The sequence below is a fragment of the Heterodontus francisci genome, chromosome 1 (genome assembly GCF_036365525.1).
Source record: "Heterodontus francisci isolate sHetFra1 chromosome 1, sHetFra1.hap1, whole genome shotgun sequence".
Taxonomy (NCBI): domain Eukaryota; kingdom Metazoa; phylum Chordata; class Chondrichthyes; order Heterodontiformes; family Heterodontidae; genus Heterodontus; species Heterodontus francisci.
In genome coordinates this window covers 58,452,890-58,475,583 of record NC_090371.1, presented here as the reverse complement: position 1 = coordinate 58,475,583, position 22,694 = coordinate 58,452,890, and the positions used below count along the sequence as shown (strand labels likewise).

Below are 22,694 nucleotides of genomic sequence, written 5' to 3'. Positions count from 1 at the left end.
AACAATACATTTTTACTCCTGTACTCAAATCCCCTTGCAATGAAGGCCGACATATCATTTGCCTTCTTAATTGCTTGCTGCACTGGCATACTGGCTTTAGTGACTCATGAACAAGGACACCCAGGTCCCTTTGGACATCAACATTTCCCAACCTCTCACCATTTAAGAAATACTCTGCCTTTCTGATCATTTCTACTGACGTGGATAACTTCACTTATTCACATTATATTCCATCTGCAATGTTCTTGTCCATTTACTTAGCCTGTCCAAATCCCCTTGAAGCTCCTTGCATCCTCCTGCCAACTTAGTTTTGTGTCATCTGCAAATTTGGAAATATTACAATTGGTCCCCAGATCCAAATCATTGATATAGATTGTTAAACAGCTGTGGCCCAAGCACTGATCTTTGTGGTACCCCACTAGTAACAGCCTGCCATCCTGAGAATGATCCATTTATTTCTACTTTCTGCTTTTTTATCTGTTAACCAATTCTCAATCAATTGCAGTATATTACCCACAATCCCATGTGCTCTAATTTTGTTTACTAACCTCTTGTGTGGGACCTTATCAAAAGCCTTCTGATTAAAATGTGACAGAAAAGCAGGATAGGTCTCACTGGAAATATATGATCAAATAACACAGTATATGATCCAAAAACATAAGAGTTAAAGGGACAGAAAAGAACATATATCAAAAACTATGTAACAAGTTGTGATTAACTGTAACAGAAAAGCAGGATGAGTCTTGCCAGGAATGTATGATCTAATAGATGTCAAGGTTATAATGGACTGTTTGTGCACCAAGGACATATTATTTTGCACATGTGATCATGATTAATGTACAAACAGAAGAATTGACAAATGAAATGGCAGGACCAATTGTTACAAGGTTTATATTTATTGCGAAAAACTTTGAATTCTATGTGTTTTAAAAAACTGAAAAAGGATTTTTCAGTGGACGTTGACATCTGCAAAGAGCTGAAAATTTTGCAATGTTTTGAAAGAAAGTTAAAACAAAAGCTGAACTTTATGGGTGGTTTGAAAGGAATCTGAAATTGTATACAAGGACAGGAAAGCATCAATTTCAAGAAAACCAGCAAGGGATTTGAACTATATTAGATAAGGGATTTGAACTCCTCAGATCAACTTTGAATTACAAGGGAGACTCTATGTCTGGACATGTGATCTGCTCAGGAAGGTTTTGCTTTCACTTTGGATGCTTTAAAAAAAAAACAGAGAGTTGGACAAAGAGCAGGCATTTGAAATGTGGCTTTGACCTGCCTGGAAATTAGAGGAAGACCCAGAAAAAGTGTGACCTCTCTGTAGAGGAAGCCTGCATCTCTTGAGAAGAAACCCCTGTATGTCAGAGGTAGCAGATTCCTATTGCCCCCTATCTCTGAAGAATCCCTGCATCAAGAATGGTTCCCGTTGCCTCCTGTTTTTTTAAGAAATCCTGAAATCTGAAGAAAGCTTCTACTGCTATACTGCTGCTATAAGACTAAGCAGACCTGTTGCTACACCCCTGCTGAAAGACCTATGTGAATCCTGCTACAGTCCAATTTCCCTGAACACCTACCCATCACAGACTGTTCATCAACCTTGCCTGGAGAGACTTCGAGTGGCATCCAACTACCCGGCTCTGGGACACCTCACCAAACCAAAGAATTTCCTACCAGAACATGACAAACTGATTTATTTTTATTATTCCTTCTTATTCCTAAGAAACAGCTGTGAACCAAAAAATCCTTTCTCCCGGTTAACTGTTTTCTTTTTGAATGTATGTGTGTGTGCACGAGGGCTTGGGAAATAAAGAGCTTTTTGTATATAGATTTATCTCATTATTGGCTAAGACTTGGTTTATTAATAAATAGTTGATTTTGTTGTTCATTAAAGAAACCAGGGTGGTGTGCTTTATTCCTGGGGACAAATAGAGTATGGAATTGGTTGGTTCAGTAGGTGGGAAAATTTATTGATATCCTGTGACCCATGGACTAAATTAACAGTGCACTCCTTCTGCCACGGTCGTAACACAATCAAAACAGCGATATATATGTACCATTCAATCAGTGCACAGGTGGAGCCACTGGCTACATAGAATAAAGGAACAGAGCTGGGGAGAGGTTCGGTGCACAGATTTAGTGCAGTCTCAACATCCTGGGATATACCATTGACCAGACATTGAATGAGAGCAGCCACATAAATGCTGTGGCTATGTCATGCAGGTCCCCACCTGCCAAGAATGAGGCACATTAAATTTTCCACATGGACATTAAATTTCAAATTGTTGCTGGGAAGAAGAGAAGACCTGTGACAAGGGGTTGCCAGGCCCCTGGCTGGAAAGACATTTTTGCATAGTGACAGACAAAGCAGCTACTCCCTGCTCCAATTCAATCCACAAACAGACATGGTCAGACCAGTTAGTTACATAACTAACTGGCTGTTGCAGAGTTTGAACTGAGAGTTTTAAATTGTAGAGACAGTGTTTGAACTGGCAGAAAGAATGCTCTTGGACTGAAGAAGACCTTCTGTCTGTCTGCTTGCTCCCATCTCTTTCTCTCCAGCTTCTGAATCCATTGAAGATACATGAACCCCAAGAGAGAAAAGTCTCCTACAGTGAACAAGGTTTAATAAGAATACTGGGCCACAATGAAAAGCAAGATCTACCTACCAGCAAGGACTCTACCAGTGAGCTCGAAGACCCATAGCAAAATCTCTTCAGATATCGCCTCAAACTTTTCCACTTTATTTCTCCTGCTCTTTTCTGTCCCTATCTGCATGTGTGTATCGCGTATGCATGCTAGCGTGAGTGCGTCTGTATCTGTAGGCGTTAACGGAATTAAAGTTTAAGTTTAATAAAATTTCACTTTTCTTCTTTAAATCTAAGAAAGCCTGTTTGTGCTGGTTTCATTGCCTTATAATTGGAAAGCAGTGAACAAGGATTCACCAAGGGGGAGCTAAAAACACGGTGTGTTAAAAATTAAATCCTGTTACAGTAAGACCAGATGAAGGCAGAAAGGGAACCCGAGACCTCTTTCTCACCTGGTCGTAAAAGGCTACAAGAGCAGGTCAGAGACTGGGAATTCTGCAGCGAGTAACCCAAAGTTTGTCAACCATCTACAAAGCACAAGTCAGGAGTGTAATGGAATACATTTCACTTGCCTGGATGAATGCAGCTCCAACATCACTTAGGAAGCTCGACACCATCCAGGACAAAGCAGCCCACTTGATCAACACCCCATCCACCACCTTAAATATTCACTCCCTCCACCACTGATGCACAGCGGCAGCACTGTGTACCATCTACAGGATGCACTGCAGCAACTCGCCGCGCTTCCTTCGACAGCACCTTCCAAACCTGCAACCTCATCCACCTAGAAGAGCAAGGGCAGCAGACGCATGGAACACCACCACCTGCAAGTTCCCCTCCAAGTCATACACTATACTGACTTGGAAATATATTGCCCTTCCTTCACTGTCGCTAGATCAAAATCCTGAAACTTCCTCCCTAATAGCACTATGGGTGTACCCATACCAGATGGACTGCAGCGATTCAAGAAGGCATCTCACCACCACCTGCTCAAGGGCATTTAGGGATGGGCAACAAATGCTGGCCTAGCCAGCAGTGCCCACATCCCATGAAAGAGAAAAAAAACAAAAAAAATTGAAGATGACAAAGGGAGAGACAAGAGAAAAGGAGTCATGAATAATCTGTGCCACGAGAACCGGTGGAGAGTAAAGGCCATCTGGACTAGGAATATTGACTTCTTTGGATTCGTTAAGTATTGCTTTTAGCCTGAATAAATTATCCTGATATCACTACATTAGGTTAATATAAAATAAAAGCAAAATATTGCAGATGCTGGAAATCTGAAATAAAAACAAGAAATGCTGGAAATAGTCAGTAGGCCTGGCAGCATCTGTGGAGAGAGAAGCAAAGTTAACAGTTCAGGTCAGTGACCTTTCATCAGACCTCACATCCCATGCAGATGCCAGTTCTGATGAAGAGTCACTGAGCTGAAATGTTAACTTTGCTTCTCTCTCCACAGATGCTGCCAGACCTGCTGAGTATTTCCAGCATTTCTTGTTTTTATATCACTACATTAGGTGTTTCCTTGTCTGAATTCTTATTGTCTGATCCAAGAAGAAATTATAAGTAAGGTTCTAAATCTTAGACACCTACCTCTTTCCTACTTCTAGGTTTTAAAACTCAAGTGTGGTGTCACTTAATCCTAATTGATCATCTTTCATTTTTTTCACTTGTGCAATATGGGGGTCGGCTGTTTACCTAGGCTTCTCAGTGGAAAATATAAATTAATGACTTCCTTGAAAGTCCTGGAAATCCCCAGTCTGTGCTGATTTAAAGCTAGTCTAAGCTTGGGCAGTGGGTAGAGTGCCATAATTGATCTCAGTGCCCCTTGGACTTGGGAAGGAAAATTTGTTCAGGATCCTACTTCTGAACACTATCTTGTGGTGGATGGTTAAAGTGCATGTCTGTGGACTTCGGGCGAAGACAGGAACCTGTCCCTTGCAGTCCAATGGCCCATTGATAATTACTGTCCACTTTGCCTGCATCACTCCAATGACTACACTTCAAAAGTACTGAATTGGCTGTGAAGCACTTTGTAATGTCCTGAGGACATGAAAGGCACTATATAAATGAAAGTTCTTTGGACACAAAAATGAATAATGGTCACTTGGCAGAGGGTAACTGAAACATTAAACAACTTCTTTACATATGTTGATGACCTTGCTGTGTATTTCCAGCATCATCACAGAATTGTAGAAAGGATAATTAGGGATGGGTAACAAATGCTGGCCTTGGCTGCTACACTCACAACCTATGAAAGAATATTTTAAAAGCACAGAAGGAGGCCATTTTGCCCTTTCTGCCTCTGCACATGCCAGCTAATCAACCAGAGCTATCTGCCTTTTCCCGTATCCTTTTAGATGATTCTATTATTCTATGCTACCTGACCTGTTGAGTGTTTCCAACATTTTCTGTTTTTATTTCAGATTTCCAGCATCTGCAGTATTTTTTTGCTTTTGCTTTCAGACTCTTCCTTTTCAAATATGATTATTGCCTCTCTCAATAACTGGTGACAAAAGCACTTCACATCTTCAGTGTCAACAACATTTTTTCACATCTCCTTCCCAGTGATAATCCTATGTTCTTAACCAACCACCTGTAAATTCCAAGAATTTCTTGAAATGAAATGTCATAACTCAGTCTACACTAAATGATACAACAGGTTATTGTCTTGCAATATTGTTTTCTCTTGTTCATTTTATTTACAATATATATTGTGTGATGAAAAGCTTATGACTGACTCCAGAGCACTTAGCATGCTCATGCCTTACAATATTCATTGGAAACACGTCAAAAGACTTGCTGTAAATTCTTATATTTAGCATTTATTATCCACAATTAATAAGGTTTTTTTCCTTGTGTCAGCTGTGGTTCAGTTGGTAGCACTCATCTGTATCACAAGGTGTGGGATTCATGTTCCACTTCAGGATCTGAGCACAAGAATCAAGGCTAACAGTCCACTACAGTACTGAGGGTGTGCTGTACTGTTGGCGGTACTGTCGTTTGGATAAGATGTTAAAACTGAGGCCATTTGCCCTCTCAGGTAATGTAAAAGATCCCATGGCACTCTTTGAAGAACAGCAGGTGAGTTGTCCTGGGTATCCTGGCCAATATTTATCCCTCAATCAACATCATAAAAACAGATAATCTGGTTATTATTACACTGCAGTTTGTGGGATTTTGCTGTGCATAAATTGGCTTTTCCGATGGTACAACAGTGACTGCACTTCAAATGTACTTGATTGGCTGTGATTCAGGGTCAGCTGTGGCTCAATTGGTAACACACTTGCCTCTAAGTTATAAGGTGTTGGTTTAAGTCCTATGCCAGGAATTGAGCACAAAAATCAATGAAGGTGTATTCCATTGTCAAAGGTGCCATCTTTCAGATGAGATGTTAAAATGATGCCCTGTCTGTGTTCTCAAGTGGACATTAAAGACCCCACAGCATTATTTTGAAGAAGAGCAGCAGAGTTGTCCCCTGTAACCTGGCCAATATTTATGAAGGAGATAGTGGTGTAATGGTAATGTCACTGGACTAGTAATCCTGGGAACATAGGTTCAAACCACCATGGCAGCTGGTGGAGTTTAAATTCAAGCCATGAAATGATCATTAATTGTCATTAAAAACCCATCTGGTTCACTATAGTCCTTTAGAAAAGGAAATCTGCTGTCCTTACCTGGTCTGGCCTACATGTGACTCCAGACCCACAGCAATGTGGTTGACTCTTAACTGTCCTCTAAAATTGCTGAGCAAGCCACTCAGTTGTCAAGGGCAATTAGAGATGGGCAACAAATTGGCCTAACCAGTGACACCCACATCCAAAGAAAAAATAAATGCACTTTGAGATGGCTGGTGGTCTTGCCAAGTGCTGTATAGATGCAAGTCTTTTTCAACTTCCTTTATAGCATTGTTGGGGAAATAGGGAAAAATGTAGCAGGAGGCACCACCTCCTTCTGTGGTTTCCTTGTGTGATGCTGCAGAGTGAGTAAGAGGGATCTGTTGGTGCACATTCACAGCCGAGAGGAACGGCAGCAAGGAGTTACACGGATCCCGGGACAGCATTAAAAGCTGTACAACATGGCGCTGCTGAGACTGGCTGCCAGTTTGTGTCTTGGTGAGTTCAACGCTAAATTTATCTTTTGTATTCTTTTCAAAATAGTAGAAGCCGGTCGTTGGTGATCTTCAGGTTGTCGGGTTGGAAATGTCTCCCAGTTGCTGGCTGGCGGGGGATGTGGACGGGTCTCGGCGGCTGTTATGTAACTTCTGTTGCGAACTGTTAGCGACAGAAAAGGTCGTTTCCCCAACTGGAAAACCGCGCCGCCCGCCCGTCCGTTAAACGGAGGATTTGTTTTCCGGCAGGGGCAACGGGAGGTGTCTGGCGGGGGAAGAAGCTTTTTGCTGTGTCGGCATCTCTGGAAGCGGCGACCGTGTTGCATAACCACAGAGTCAGTGTTATTTAATTTTCACTGAAAACCCGAATCTGGATCATCTTGGATAGGAGCAGATTTGAATTTAAATGACTTAAAAACACATTTTAAACGCATGAAAGAACAGAGAGACGCATTAATAGCACTAATTTAGGTGACACAGTAGATGAGAGCAGAAAGTTGCAAAGGGGCATTAGGTGAGTGAGCAAAACTGGCAGGTGGCGTTCAGCCACTTCGGACTTAAGAAAGATGGATCAATAGTTTCTCAACGGAGAGAAGCTAGAAATCCTGCAAGAGCAGAGAGATTTAGGAGTCCATGTACAAGAGCTAGTGGACAGATGTAAAAAATAATTCAAGGCTCAAGAAATGTTGGCCTTTATCGTAAGTTTTGCAGTCTGAAAGGGTGGAACCGAAAGTGCTGGAAATACTCAGCAGCAGCTGTGTAGAGAGCAACAGAGTTAATGTTTCAAGTCTGTGAGCTTTCATCAGAACTTTCTGTTCTCATTTGAGTTCCAGCATCTGCAGTATTTTGCTCTTATGAAAGAGTGGAAGTTGTCACAGTTGTACAGAGCTCTGGTTACACCCCAATTGGAGTCTTATATCCTTGGGGCTACAAGATGATTTAGGATTTGCTAAGGTAGAAGCAGAGAAACTGTTTACTCAGGTCTCCCAATTTCAAAACTGAGATTCATAGATTCTTGTTAGATAAGGATATTAAGGGATATGGAACCTGAGCAGATAATTGTTATTGAGGTACAAATCTAATTGAATGGTGGGACAGATTCATATGGTTGAATTATCTACTCCTGTTCTTGGGTTCCAAAGTACAGCCTGGGTGGTCTTCACATCACTGCACAAGAACACAAGAAATAGGAGCAGGAGTAGACCATTTGGCCCATCAAGACTGATCCACCATTCAGTACGATTCTGGTTGATCTTAGGCTTCAATTTCGTTTTCCTGCTGCTCGCAATATCCCTTGATTCTGAGAGACCAAAAATCTGTCTATCCCAGCCTTAAATGTATTCAACAATGGAGCATCCACAACCCTCTGGGGTAGAGAGTTCTAAAGATTCACAGCCCTTTGAGTGCAGTAATTTCTTTTCATCTCAGTCCTAAATGATTGCCCCTTATACTCTGTGTTTTGGATTCCCTGACCAGCAGAAACTATCTGTGTCTACCCTATCCAGCCTTGTCAGAATCTTGTATGTTTCAATTAGATCACCTCTCGTTCTTCTAAACTCCAGCGAGTATAGGCCCAATTTACTCAGCCTTTCATCATAGGACACCGCCTCATCCCAGGGACCAACGTAGTGAACATTCACTGTACCACCTCAATTGCAATATATCTTTTCTTAAATGTGGATTCCAAAACTGCACAAAGTACTCTAGATGTGGTCTCACGAAAACCCTGTACAATGTTAGTAAGACTTCTTTATTCTTGTGCTGCAATCCCCTTGCAATAAAGGACAACCTGCCATTTGCCTTTCTAATTACTTGCTGTACCTGTACGCTAACTTTCTGCGTTTCTTGTACAAGCACACCCAAGTCGCTTTGATCAGACCTTTTAAGAAAAAATATTCTGCACATCCAGAGGAGCTTTCCTTTCATAGAAGCATGGAAACTTACCACACAGAAAGAAGCCATTTGACCTGTACCTGCTTTTTGTCCGCAATGCTGTAGGTTCCACATTCTCAACTACCTGTCCAACTCCCTTTTTAAAAGTATTTATGGATTCACCTGCCACCACCACTTCAGGTAGTGTTCCAGTGAAAACATTTCTTCTTTCTAAGTTTAATTTTGATCTTTCCAACTTTGTTTTTTATTGTTCCTATGAAAAGTTTCTAACCCTGATGAGTTTTGTGTAAAGGGAAACAACAGGGAAAGTTGTGTTCAAGGCGGCAGATGTTTTGAGGGACAAAATACTGTGGTGCAGGAAATCTGAAATAGAAACAGAAAATGCTGGAAATATTCAGCAGGTCTGGCAGCATCCTTGAAGAGAGAAATAGTTAATTTTTCACGTCCGTGACCTTTCAGACTTTTTCTCAGTTTTATTTAATGTACTTATGGGATCTAGCCCAGAATACTAAGGGAGGCAAGGGAAGAAATTGCTGGGGCCTTGACAGAAATCTTTGCATCGTCATTGGCTACAGGTGAGGTCCCAGAGGATTGGAGAATAGCCAATGTTGTTCCTTTGTTTAAGAAGGGTAGCAAGGATAATCCAGGAAATTATAGGCCGGTGAGCCTTACATCAGTGGTTGGGAAATTATTAGAGAGGATTCTTCGGGACAGGATTTACTCCCATTTGGAAACAAACAAACTTATTAGCGAGAGGCAGCATGGTTTTGTGAAGGGGAGGTCGTGTCTCACTAATTTGATTGAGTTTTTTGAGGAAGTGACGAAGATGATTGATGAAGGAAGGGCAGTGGATGTTATCTATATGGACTTCAGTAAAGCCTTTGACAAGGTCCCTCATGGCAGACTGGTACAAAAGGTGAACTCACACAGGATCAGAGGTGAGCTGACAAGATGGATACAGAACTGGCTCTGTCATAGAAGACAGAGGGTAGTAGTGGAAGGATACTTTTCTGAATGGAGGGCTGTGACTTGTGGTGTTCCGCAGGGATCAGTGCTGGGACCTTTGCTCTTTGTAGTATATATAAATGATTTGGAGGAAAATGTAGCTGGTCTGATTAGTAAGTTTGCGGATGACACAAAGGTTGGTGGAGTTGCGGATAGTGATGAGGATTGTCAGAGGATACAGCAGGATATAGATCGGTTGGAGATTTGGGCGGAGAAATGGCAGATGGAGTTTAATCCGGACAAATGTGAGGTAATGCATTTTGGAAGATCTAATGCAGGTGGGAAGTATACAGTAAATGGCAGAACCCTTAGGAGTATTGACAGGCAGAGAGATCTGGGCATACAGGTCCACAGGTCACTGAAAGTGGCAACGCAGGTGGATAAGGTAGTCAAGAAGGCATACGGCATGCTTGCCTTCAGCGGTCGGGGCATAAAGTATAAAAATTGGCAAGTCATTCTGCAGAACCTTAGTTAGGCCACACTTAGAATATTGCGTGCAATTCTGGTCGCCACACTACCAGAAGGATGTGGAGGCTTTGGAGAGTGTACAGAAGAGGTTTACCAGGATGTTGCCTGGTCTGGAGGGCATTAGCTATGAGGAGAGGTTGGATAAACTCTGATTGTTTTCACTGGAACGACAGAGGTGGAGGGGCGACATGATAGAGGTTTACAAAGTTATGAGCGGCATGGATGGAGTGGATAGTCAGAAGCTTTTTCCCAGGGTGGAAGAGTCAGTTACTAGGGGACATAAGGTGCGAGGGGCAAAGTTCAGAGGGGATGTGTGAGGCAAGTTCTTTACACAGAGGGTGGTGAGTGACTGGAACTTGCTGCCGGGGGAGGTGGTGGAAGCAGGTACGATAATGACGTTTAAGAGGCATCTTGACAAATACATGAATAGGATGGGAATAGAGGGATACGGTCCCCGGAAGTGCAGAAGGTTTTAGTTTAGGCAGGCATCAAGATCGGCGCAGGCTTGGAGGGCCGAATTGTTCCTGTGCTGTACTGTTTTTTGTACTTTCGAGCCTGAGTCATATTTGGTTCCTGGGGTAGTAGTTTTTGTTTCCTTCTTGGCTCACTGCCTCTGCCACTTATGGCAGCTTCTGGTGGCTCCACAATGATTTGCTTGTTGACACATGAACCTGATGAACAAGATTTTGAATTGCCAAAGAGTATGAACTCTGCTTCAAAGTTAATTGTGCAATTTTATTTTGCTCGGCAAAATGCATTAACCTTCATTTATTTTTTAAAAGGTAACTCATCTTTTTATTTGAGGGATTTGTTCAAAAAATGTATCTCCCATGCACTTAAAATCCCAGAGACATTATAGTGAAGCCTGGTCTTTCTGGTAGGGTGGACGTAAAATTCCCATGCCATAATTTCCAGAAGTGGAGTGAGTTCTAGTGTCAGGCCAGCATTCATCTCACAGCCAATGCCACCATAAGCAGATTAACCTGTCATTTACTTCACTTGCTGTTTGTGGAACTTGTCTGTGTGCAAATTGGCTGCTGTGTTTTCCTATATAATGACTACATTTGGAAGTAATTAATTGCCTACGAAGCACTTCAGGATATCGTTAAGGGCACTATATAGAAGTACATTTTATTACTTTGAGTTGAGTAGAGGCATAACTTGCAACTTAAACCTCTTGGCCCCAGACCTGTGCAAGGATAAATGTGTGCACAAAAGTAAAATACAGCAGATGCTGGAAATCTGAAATAAAAACAAAAAATGCTGGAAATACTCACAGGTCTGGCAGTATCTGTGGAGAGAGAAACAGAGTTGATGTTTCAGGTCAATGACCTTTCATCAGAACTGAAAAAGTTAGAGATGTAACAGGTTTTAAGCAAGTGTAGAGGCTGGGGATTGTGGGGGTAGAAGAACAGGATGGAAGGCAGGAGAGATTAAATGGCAAAGTAAAGAAACAAGGTAGGTCTAGAGGACTTGTAAAAGGGAATAGCAGAACCATCATTAATGGCTGCTGTTTTGAAAACATGGGGTCAGATGTTATGATCTGAAATAGTAGAAACTCAGTGTTGAGTTTGGAAGGCTGCAAGATATCTGATTGTGCTGTTCTTTAAGCTTCATTGGAACAGTGCAGGAGGTCAAGGACAGAGAAGTGGGAGTGGGGCGGGGAATTAAAATGATATGTGATAGGAAGTTTGAGTTCACGCTTGTGTACTGAACAGAGATGTTCCACAAAGTGGTCACTCAGTCTACATTTGGTCTCCTCCAGTGCAGAGGAGATGGCATCGTGAGAAGCAAATACAGTGTACTAACTTAAAAGAAGTACAAGTAAACCGTTGTTACACCTGGAAAGAGTCTTAGAGGCCTTGGATGTTGGGGAGGGAGCAGGTAAAAGGGCAGCTGTGGCATTTACAGGACAGGTGACAAAAAGCTTGGTAAAGAGGTAGTTTGTAAGGAGGCCATTAAAGAAAGTGAGAGAGGTGGAGAGGGAGTTCCAGAGCCTGGAGCCATGACATGACTGTGGGGGTGGGGTGGTGAAGTAAGGGGAGGATGAGCAAGAGGCCAGAGTTAGAGGAAAGCTGAGTTTTCAATGGGTTATGAGGCTGGTAAGAGGTTTGAGATGAAGAGGGTTGATGCCATTGGGGAATTGAGCACAAGGATGAGAATTTTAAAATGGAAGTGTTTGAGGAGCCTCTGTAGGTTACTGAACACAGGGCTGATCGATGAATGGGACTTAGTGTGAGTTAAGGTACAGGCAACAGAGTTCTGGATGAGCTTTAACTTGTAGAGGTTCGAAAATGGGAGGCTAGCAAAAAGAGCATTGGAATAGTCAAGTCTGGAGGTAACACAAAAGCATGAATGAGGGTTTCAACAGCAGTTGTGCTGAGGCAGGGGTGATGTTAGAAGTGAAAGTAGGTGGTCTTTGTGGCAAAGAGGATATGGGGCCAGAAGCTCAATTTGAGGTCAAATAGGGCATATGGGTTGTGAGCTGTCTGATGGGGCTGAACGCTTACCTTCCAAATTGACTTGCACAGCCCTGACTAGTACGTTCTTCTATATTGTAAGTAAGTCAGTGTTGTCTGGATATGTGAAATTAGATGTTGCTGTTAGTGGATTTGCTTTGGGCAGTGGTATTTTAGGCTGTGTTTGCCCACGAACTGATGAAACTTAAAATTTGCCTTTTTTTTTTACCTTAAAATACTTTTAAAAAAATTCATTCATGGGATGTAGGCGTCACTGGCCAGGCCAGCATTTGTTGCCCATCCCTAATTGCCCTTGAGAAGGTGGTGGTGAGCTGCCTTCTTGAACCGCTGCAGTCCATTTGGGGTAGGTATACCCACAGTTCTGTTAGGAAGGGAGTTCCAGGATTTTGACCCAGCGACAGTGAAGGAACGGCAATATAGTTCCAAGTCAGGATGGTGTGTGACTTGGAGGGGAACTTGCAAGTGGTGGTGTTCCCATGTATTTGCTGCCCTTATCCTTCTAATTGGTAGAGGTCGCGGGTTTGGAAGGTGCTGTCTAAGGAGTCTTGGTGCGTTGCTGCAGTGCATCTTGTAGTTGGTACACACTGCTGCCACTGTGCATCGGTGGTGGAGGGACTGAATGTTTGTAGATGGGGTGCCAATCAAGCGGGCTGCTTTGTCCTGAATGGTGTCGGGCTTCTTGAGTGTTGCTGGGGACTTAATGAGGAGGCCGAGATGGATCATCAACTCGGCACTTCTGGCTGAAGATTGTTGCAAATGCCTTATCTTTCACACTGATGTGCTGGGCTCCCCATTATTGAGGATGGGGATATTTGTGGAGCCACCTCCTCCAGTTAGTTGTTTAATTGTCCACCACCAGTCACGGCTGGATGTGGCAGGACTGCAGAGCTTAGATCTGATCCGTTGGTTATGGGATTGCTTAGCTCTGTCTATCGCATGCTGCTTACGCAGTTTGGCATGCAAGTAGTCCTGGGTTGCAGCTTCACCAGGTTGACACCTCATTTTGACATGCCCTCCTGCACTCTTCATTGAACCAGGGTTGGTGTCCTGGCTTGATGGTATTGGTAGAGTGGGGGATATGCCGGGCCATGAGGTTACAGATTGTGGTTGAGTACAATTCTGCTGCTGCTGATGGCCCACAGCGCCTCATGGATGCCCAGTTTTGCATTGCTAGATCTGTTCGAAATCTATCCCATTTAGCACGGTGATAGTGCCACACAACACGATGGATGGTATCCTCAATGTGAAGGCAGGACTTAGTCTCCACAAGGACTGTGCGGTGGTCACTCTTACCAATACAGTCATGGACAGTTGCATCTGCGGCAGGCAGATTGGTGAGGACGAGGTCAAGTATGTTTTTCCCTCGTGTTGGTTCCCCCACCACCTGCCGCAGACCCAGTCCAGCAGCTATGTCCTTTAGGACTCGGCCAGCTCGGTCAGTAGTGGTGCTACCGAGCCACTCTTGGTGATGGACATTGACGTCCCCCACCCAGAGTACATTTTGTGCTCTTGCCACCCTCAGTGCTTCCTCCAAGTGGTATTCAACATGGAGGAGTACTGAGTCATCAGCTGAGGGAGGGCAGTAGGAGGTTACTTTGCCCATGTTTGACCTGATGCCATGAGACTTCATGGGGTCCAGAGTCAATGTTGAGGACTCCCAGGGAAACTCCCTCCCTACTGTATACCACTGTGCCACCACCTCTGGTGGGTCTGTCCTGCCGGTGGGACAGGACATACCTGGGGATGGTGATGGCAGTGTCTGGGACTTTGTCTGTCAGGTATGATTCCGTGAGTATGACTATGTCAGGCTGTTGCTTGACTAGTCTGTGGGACAGCTCTCCCAACTTTGGCACAAGCCCCCAGATGTTAGTAAGGAGAACTTTGCAGGGTCGACAGGGCTGAGTTTGCCGCTGTTGTTTCCAGTGCGTAGGTCGATGCTGGGTGGTCCGTCCGGTTTCATTCCTTTTTATTGACTTCGTAGCGGTTAGGTACAACTGAGTGGCTTGCTAGGCCATTTCAGAGGGCATGTAAGAGTTAACCACATTGCTGTGGGTCTGGAGTCACATGTAGGCCAGACCTGGTAAGGACAGCAGATTTCCTTCCCTAAAGGACATTGTGTTCAGTTTTGAGGTAATTGAGTTTGGTAGTAATTATTTGAAGTCACTCGAATTAGATTGAGTAACATTTGAGCAATCTCCATGAATGAATAGGGATTGAAGTTGTCAACATAATTTTACTTGTTTAATCTGTCATGCTTGCATTACTGATGGAGCTTCATAGCATATTTTGAATGATTTATCAGTGATCTAAACATGCTGGTGAATGATGTGTAATACTTATTTTGTTTCCTATGCAGTTACAAAGAATGGGTCAAATAAATTGTGCCTTCATGTCCCATGGCAAATCCGTTCAACCTCTGCAGCAGCAGCTGGACAGATAACTGATGTGAAAGAAAAACCTCAGCTTAATAAAGGGTAAACTCAGATTGTAATTGTATGTTGCACTCGCAATTTTTTAAAACAGTTTAATAGGCACAAATGATGGAAGAAGGAGGGAAATTGTTATATCCATTTTTTCTTAAACATTGCAAATGTACATTGTTTGGAATATTTATTGAAACTGACGGTATCCTGGGTAAGGCAATACGTCTAATGGGGATAGATAACTTTTTAAAAGCTCCTCAAAAGCATCAGTGACTAAAGTGTTGCAAGCTGCCTTTTGTAACCCTTCCGCAGGCTGAACAGAAATATCTGATAAGGAACCTTTGAGACATGGCCTGTGCCTGCAGGCTGGGTGTGGAAACATGAGCTGTTAAACTCAGAGCTTGCTGCTTATTGGGTTGCTGAAGTCCACACTTCCAATTGGTGGCATATGGTTTGTCTTTGTCTTGTCATTGAAAGAAGGGTTGCAACACAACGTGTTTTAAGATGACCAACTACTAGTGTGATTACCTAGTCTAGCGACTATTCTCCCTTGGGCAAATACTCCAGGGCACTGATGATTGACCAGTCAATCTAGCTTGCTGTTGGAATCTAGAAGGTTAAACTTGCCACAGAAGACTGCGATTCTTCACATTGAGCTCCAGAATAATCCTACCAGCTAGTGCCTTAATTAGTATTGTGCTCCTATGGTAAGCTAGTCCTGACTGGAAGTGGTGGGAAACTTAAAAATTCTCATGTTGGTGAAATGTCCTGATTTAAACTTGAGCCACGTACTTGGGGATCTGCTAAGGCTTAACTTTTCCATAAGTGTGGTTTAAAGCTCTCTGGGTTTGGATCAGAAAGGTGTACACTCTTATCGGACACACACAAACTGTATCTTTGTGGATTTCCCAGTTGTTTGTTGGAGATCCTTAAAATCTTGTATTTAGACATGGTGATACTTTCTTGTCCACACCCAATACCTGACTGATCAAAACAAAACACTAGGATACCTCAATAGAACATTAAAATCTTAAGCTCTTGCTCGCACTTAAGCCAATTTAACAATTCGTAGTCTGCTTTCCAAAAATACACAGTACTTATCATTTGATATTGCCTTGGAGTTGATTGTTGCAATGAGCTTTTATTAGCTTTTCACCTATATATAATCATTTTTTGTATGTCCACTGTAATGGAAGAAAAACATTAAAAATGGAAAACATTTAATAATAGCCCAAAATTTGCTGTCAATATAATGGTGAAGCGAATAGTGCTTGCCATTATTTATGCGCAGATGCCACAGCAATTTCAGGCAAGGGCAGAGAGGCGATTAAACACAGAAATTGAAAAGTTGCTGTTGGAGATGTGCCATTCTGTATTAGCATCATTAAAATGGCATCCTGCTGTCTGGTTTCTCATTCAAATGCATTGGGTGCTGTGAAATTCCTGTACTTGCATGGTGGATACAAAGTAACCTCACCCCCAGAAGGTTAAGTCAAATCAGTTCAAGTCTTAACAACCCTTTTAAAAGGCTTGCATTTCATTTATATAGTGCCTTTCACCACCATTGAATGTTTCAAAGTGAATTACAGCCAATGAAGTTTTTTGGAAGTGTAGGAAACACGGCAGCAAACTCCCACAAGCAGCAATGTGATAATGACCAGGTAATCTGTTTTTGTCATTTTTTTTTTTTCTATTCATTAATGGGATGTGGGAGTCACTGGCCAGGCCAGCATTTATTGCCCATCCCTAATTGCCCTTGAGAAAGTGGTGGTGAAATGAGTGGCTTGCTAGGTCATTTGAGAGGGCATGTAAGAGTCATGTCACATTGCTGTGGGTCTGGAGTCACATGTAGGCCAGACCAGGTAAGAACAGCAGATTTCCTTCCCTAAAGGACATTAGTGAACCAGATGGATTTGTACAACAATCGACAATGGTTTTATGGCCATCATTAGCTTTTTAATTCCAGATGTATTATTTGAATTCAAATTCCACCTTCTGCTGTGGTGGGATTCGAACCCATGTCCCTCGAGCAATATCCTGGGTCTCTGGGTTACTAGTCCAGTGACAATACCACTACGCCACCGCCTCCCCGTCACATTGCTTGATGGATAAATGTTGGGCAGAACACTGGGGATAACTCTCTGCTCTTTGAAATAGTGCTATGGGATCCTTTTACATCCACCTGAGAGAGCAGAAGGGTCCTTGGTTTAACAGGTCATCAGAAAGATGGTACTTCTGATAGTGCAGCACTCCACTGAAGTGTCAGCCTTGATTTTTGTGCTGAAGCCCTGGAGTGGGACTCAAACTCACAACCTTCTGACTCAGGTGAGAGTGTTATCAACTGAGCCTCAGGTGAGAGTGTTATCAACTGAGCCTCAGCTGACACACAACGATGTGATAAGTGTTAATCACTGCTGGTTAACCTCTCTGGCAATGAAAATTACCTATTACAAGTGTCGTGTCTCATTCCTTCAGCTTTTAAGTGCTTTTGGAGATTAATATTTATTTTTTTAACTTGATCTTTTGGGGTCTCTCTCTCGCTCTCATGGAGCCATGACGGAACTTGGCTTTGGTTGTGTAATTCACCTCTGGTCTAATGGCTTATTGATTGGCTGTCTGTAGGATTCCCCATTGGAACATGGTCATGCATTGGTCACTACCCTCAGAATAGAAGGGGAAAAAATTTGAAGTCAAATTGAGCATGTTAAAATAATAGTCTATTGTTAAAATACCAGAACAGTCATTTTACCTCTAGTTTTAGAAAACCAATTTCCTTTGTTGTAGACTTACTCAATGATTTAAATTTTGTAATTACTTGATGCATCAGTCATAGGCAACAGAATTGTTAGCTTTTAAGTATGGGACTATTTGAGTTCACTGCCTTTCTATCCTCCCTTAATCTCCCTCCATGTAAACTCTTACACCCCTTCATAGCCACCTCTTTGATCTTGCTATCACATGTGACCTTGATACTCCCATTGTGTAAATCACAGATAAGGCCATTTTTGATCATTTCATTTATATAACTCTCCACACACATTCACCTTCCACCTCCCAACCCTACTTCCTAATGTGTCCAACCCTGGAAAAAAAAACTCTCATTTATTTACAACTGCACTTTCAAAATCCCAACTGTCTAGCCTGGTTCTATTCCGGTTATCAACTCAAAACGTTAACTCTGTGTTTCTCTCCACAGATGCCAGACCTGCTGAGTATTTCCAGCATTTTCTGTTTTTATTCCATTCTTGCCTATGCAGTTGTATCTAGAGAATCAACTGCAGTGACCTTTCTGCCTGATCCTGCACCATTACCCCTCGAATTCCCCAAAAATCTATCTTTGTCCCCACAGCACCCCCCCCCCCCCCCCGCCAGTTCTCATCTACATGCTGCCCCTTGGTGTCATTATCTGAAAATGCAGCATCTGTTTCCGCTTGTACTTTGATGACACACAGCTCTATCTCATAGTTAATGTTCCCTCTAATTTTGTTTTGGAATGTGTGGGTGATTTATTTAAGTACACAGCTCCACGTTATTTTGCACAGCTGTGCATGCATGGTAACTTAGAGGTGCTGACTTGTGTGAGGTTTATGTGGGGAGTTTTGGGTTTCTCCATGGCCTCACAGTTTACAGGGAACGTTGCTCATGGTCACCACTCTCAACCCCACCACTGTCTGAAAATTGCTAAGTCATTGCTTTTGGTCCTTGGCACAAACTCTATTCCCTAGCCACTGACTCAGTCCCTCTCCCTGGGAACTGTTAGGCTGAACCAAACTATTTGCAGCCTTTTTGTTGTATTTGACCCCGAGATGTGCTTCTGACAACATAACTGTGCCATTGCTAAGACTGCCTATCTCCACCTCCATAATATCGCCTTATCTCCATTGTATTCCCCTGACAGTACCTTAGACGGCACTCTTGTACATCAATGGGAGAAGTTATGTGCTGTAACTATTCTATGATTCTAGTTATGTGAATAGATTGGCCAAGTTGGGGTTGTTCTCCTTGGAGAAGAGAAAGTTGAGAAGAGATTTGATAGAGGTATTCAAAATCATAAGGGGTCTGGACAGAGCAGATAGAGAGAAACTATTCCCTATGGTGGAAGGATCCAGAACCTGAGGAAATAAATTGAAAATGATGGACAAAAGAGCCGAAGGCAACATGAAGAAATAGTTTTTTACGCAACGAGTGGTATGATCTAGAATGTCACTACCTGAAGAGATGATGAAGGTAAATTCAATTATGCCTTTCAAAAGGGAGTTGGATAAGCATTTGAAGGGAAAAAATTTACAGGGCTAGGGAAAACTACAGGGGAATGCAAATAGCTTAATTACTATTGAAGAATACTGGCATGAACTCGATGGGCTGAATGGCCTCCTTCTGTGAGGATTGTGCTATTGAAGAAATTGTTCGATATTTGTTACTGTGCTAAACACCTCTTTGTCTTCCCACTTGATCAGGAAACCGAAGACTGGCATCCTCATGTTAAACATGGGAGGACCTGAAACTTTAGATGATGTTCATGATTTCCTACTTCGGCTTTTCACAGATAAGGACCTTATTCCCCTTCCAGCTCAAAGGTAAGTCCTATAGTTGTAGCTTGATTCTGTTAGTTTTTCTTAAAATATAATTTGTAACAGCTATTAAAGCAAAGTGTGCTTCATATAAAAATATCTTTTTTTTAATGAAATTAATTCCTTCAGTTGTGTATTCATACACGTACTATGGTATTCATTTCAACTTTTAATCATAATTCAGATAATTTCGCCAAGTATCTAACAGTATGCTATTCATATATGTAGTTTGAGCCCTTTTTTTGCCTTTTTATCTATTTAGTACCGTGCAACCTTTGTTCTCTTTTATTGATATACACATGCTTAAACATTTTACATTGGAGTTAACAATTCACATATCCTTTATCTGTTAAGTGAGTGCTGAGGCTTCCTATTCCACTGGACAAAGATATTTAGCTAGAAGAATTTTCCCAGTTACAAGTTTGAATCTCCTGAGATTTTAATGAGCAGTGGTATAACTTTAGCACAGGACCTAAGTTACTGTAATTTTTTGACTGTCCTTTTTGGATTGTTGCTCTAAATGTATGAAATTTATTTTTTGATTTGTTGTCTCACTTTGTAATAAGGGGATGCATCCCAGGAATGGGAAATAAAAATTTCAGTTAAGTAAAATTTCGTAGAAAGCTAACTCCTATCATGATGTACCTTTGTTCTTGACAAGCAAGCATTAGAGACTTGTGGCTCATACTCCCTTTTGGACTGAAAGTGTGGGATCCTCCCAAGAGTCAGCAGTGGGGAAGAAAAATAGCAATTTAACTTCTGTTTTTGTTCAGCAAATTGGCTCCTTTTATTGCACGACGCCGTACTCCAAAGATCCAGGAACAATACCACAGGATTGGTGGAGGGTCTCCGATTAAAATGTGGACTGCTAAGCAAGGAGATGGCATGGTGAAACTGCTTGATAAATTATCTCCAGAGACAGGTATCGCTTCAGCTTATAATGCTTCACCACCAAAAGATAATTAGTTCAATACACCAGTATGTTTTAAGTGTGTGTCATCAATTTTTTTTAATAATATCTCATAACTAAGGTTGTGTATTGCAGGTATTTGTCAGATTACCCATTTTCTGCCATGAATACAAATTGACTTTTTAATAACTACACTAAGGAAATTGACCTGCTTGAATAAGCAAAAACCATTAAGGTCCTGAGAGGTATTTTGTTGCACTGTCTTGAGAACTCTGTAAAGCTTTCATCAACTTTGTAGCCCCTCTCCACCCTATTTATTTCAATGCCTAATGAATTTCACCTGGTTTTGGTACTTTAACGACCCTAGTTTCTTAATGCATGTCATACTCATCCTCCTACTTTAACTCCTGACAATAACACCAATATTTCCATAGTTTTGATTGTAGAAAATGTTCCATGGTACTGTTGCCCTACTCCTGCTTAAGGGGTAGTACTGTTCCTGCAACGAATATACTGAAATAATATTTTACTCTTCCAAAAATGGGTAGAGAAGAATAATAAAACTGATCCTATTGCATCATGAGGAAAGACTGCACATATTTTCTTTGAATGGGGAGGGGAGGGGGGGGGGGGGTGCTTCGTCCAGGAGATTACTTGAAAAGTATATATAGATATTAAATGCATTGAAAAGGCATTTTTGGATCACTACTTCAAGGCAAGCCTTGGACAAGGGGGTATAGATCAATATTGGTAAAATTCTATTTTGGATTGATAGCTGGAGGTTTTTCACTGTGACCAACATTGGGAATGGGCTACCAGGTAGGATCGTGAAGTCATCACCTTAGACTTAATTGTTAGGGAACTATGGATTTTTCTAAATGGCTGACCTAAGTTGGGCTAATATGCCTTATGTTTTATGCTGCTTGGAGTTGAGTTTTCCTTTTTAGCCCAATATCACAACATTGTTGCTTTTATGTAGTTTTCTACTCTTCTTCTGATTTCCTTCAATAATTCAAAATATGTGTTTTCCCTTTACTTTTATTTAACAGTCTAGATTTCAATGAGTTAAACTTATTTTTAATGAAAGAAAGAACTACTTCTGTCAAAAAAAGAATCCACCCAATCACAGAACCCAGTAAGGATTTGTGGTTTGAAGTCTCTCTTTTTCCCACCATGTTAACTGTTAGTTGCTAATGCAGCTTGTGCACCTTGCAATTTGCAAGAAACATTTACAGCACATATTCACTTATCGGCAGAGCAGTACAAATTTTTCCTGGATGATTTGCTGTCGTCCAAATGGTGTGAGGGGAGTTATCTAATATGTAGAGCACATAAATGTTCCTCTTATTTCAGGTGTTTTTTTTTTTAAATAGCAGTGGCTTCTGAAAATCCTATAGTGACGTAATCAGCAGGAACTAAGCAGAAGGTAGCACTAGAAAGTTTTGGAATTTCATAGCTCTGCAACCTAGGTGTTGTTTGCATAGAAGTTAGGATTTGTTGAGTGCTGTTTTTCTTCTTTCTGCCCCACCCTTCAGCCCAAAAGAAAAGGAAAATCATGACGAGGAATGGTTCCTCCACCTAATACACCAAGGATTCAATATCTGATTAAATTCAACTTAGTGTATGATACAGTATAAAAGATATAACTGTTTTACACTTCTACAGTGTTATCAAATTCTTAGTCATTAAGTTAACTTAGAATATTTATATCTTGGTTGCTGCATTTATGAAGAGTAAGTGATTTTCATTAATTTAAATATTACTGGTACGCTCTTGAAAGAACAGCCGACCAGGTCGTCTAATACTTTTCAGGGAAGCCAAATTGATTAGGTGGATCAGATTCAGCCAGGGGCATTATGTTTTGCAGCATTGACTTGGGAAGACTGGGGTATTGGAGTCACAGGAGGGGAGAAATACTGGTGTAAAGTTTTGAAAGTGGCTGCTACAGTGTGGTGTAGAAATGGTGCTTCGGATCTCAAGATATAAGGTTAAATCCATGGGGTTTCCATATCTCCAGTGCAGTTTACATTTTGCATTTTCATTATTCTGTTAGATAACCCAAAGCTGTGAACTGTTTGGCTTAATAATTCTGAGAATCAGCTAGAGAAACACACCCTTCTCTTATCCCACCCCTCCTTCTTGCTTAAGTCAAACTGTGATTATGGGATAAGCTGCAGAAGGGCAGCAACTGAAACCACTGTGCTCCTGAACTGATTAGATAAGAGTAACACAAGTACTCTGGGTGGTT

General features: G+C 41.8%; 2 protein-coding genes across 3 annotated transcripts in view; one reads left to right on the top strand and one right to left on the bottom strand.

Annotated features, from left to right (window-relative positions):
* Window positions 1–22,694, bottom strand: part of onecut2 (one cut homeobox 2) — a 193,709-nt gene that overhangs the window by 33,978 nt on the left and 137,037 nt on the right. The window lies entirely within an intron of this gene.
* fech (ferrochelatase) overlaps window positions 6,551–22,694 on the top strand; it is a 77,685-nt gene continuing 61,541 nt past the window's right edge. Inside the window, exons 1-4 of one of the 2 annotated variants that reach the window (XM_068030960.1) lie at window positions 6,551–6,700; window positions 14,899–15,016; window positions 19,423–19,542; window positions 20,310–20,458. In XM_068030960.1, the coding sequence (XP_067887061.1) occupies window positions 6,664–6,700; window positions 14,899–15,016; window positions 19,423–19,542; window positions 20,310–20,458 (424 nt within the window). In that variant the 5' untranslated portion in view covers window positions 6,551–6,663. Of the gene's footprint in view, window positions 6,701–9,481; window positions 9,528–14,898; window positions 15,017–19,422; window positions 19,543–20,309; window positions 20,459–22,694 lie in introns of those variants that run through there. The other variant, XM_068030969.1, reaches the window with a different exon arrangement.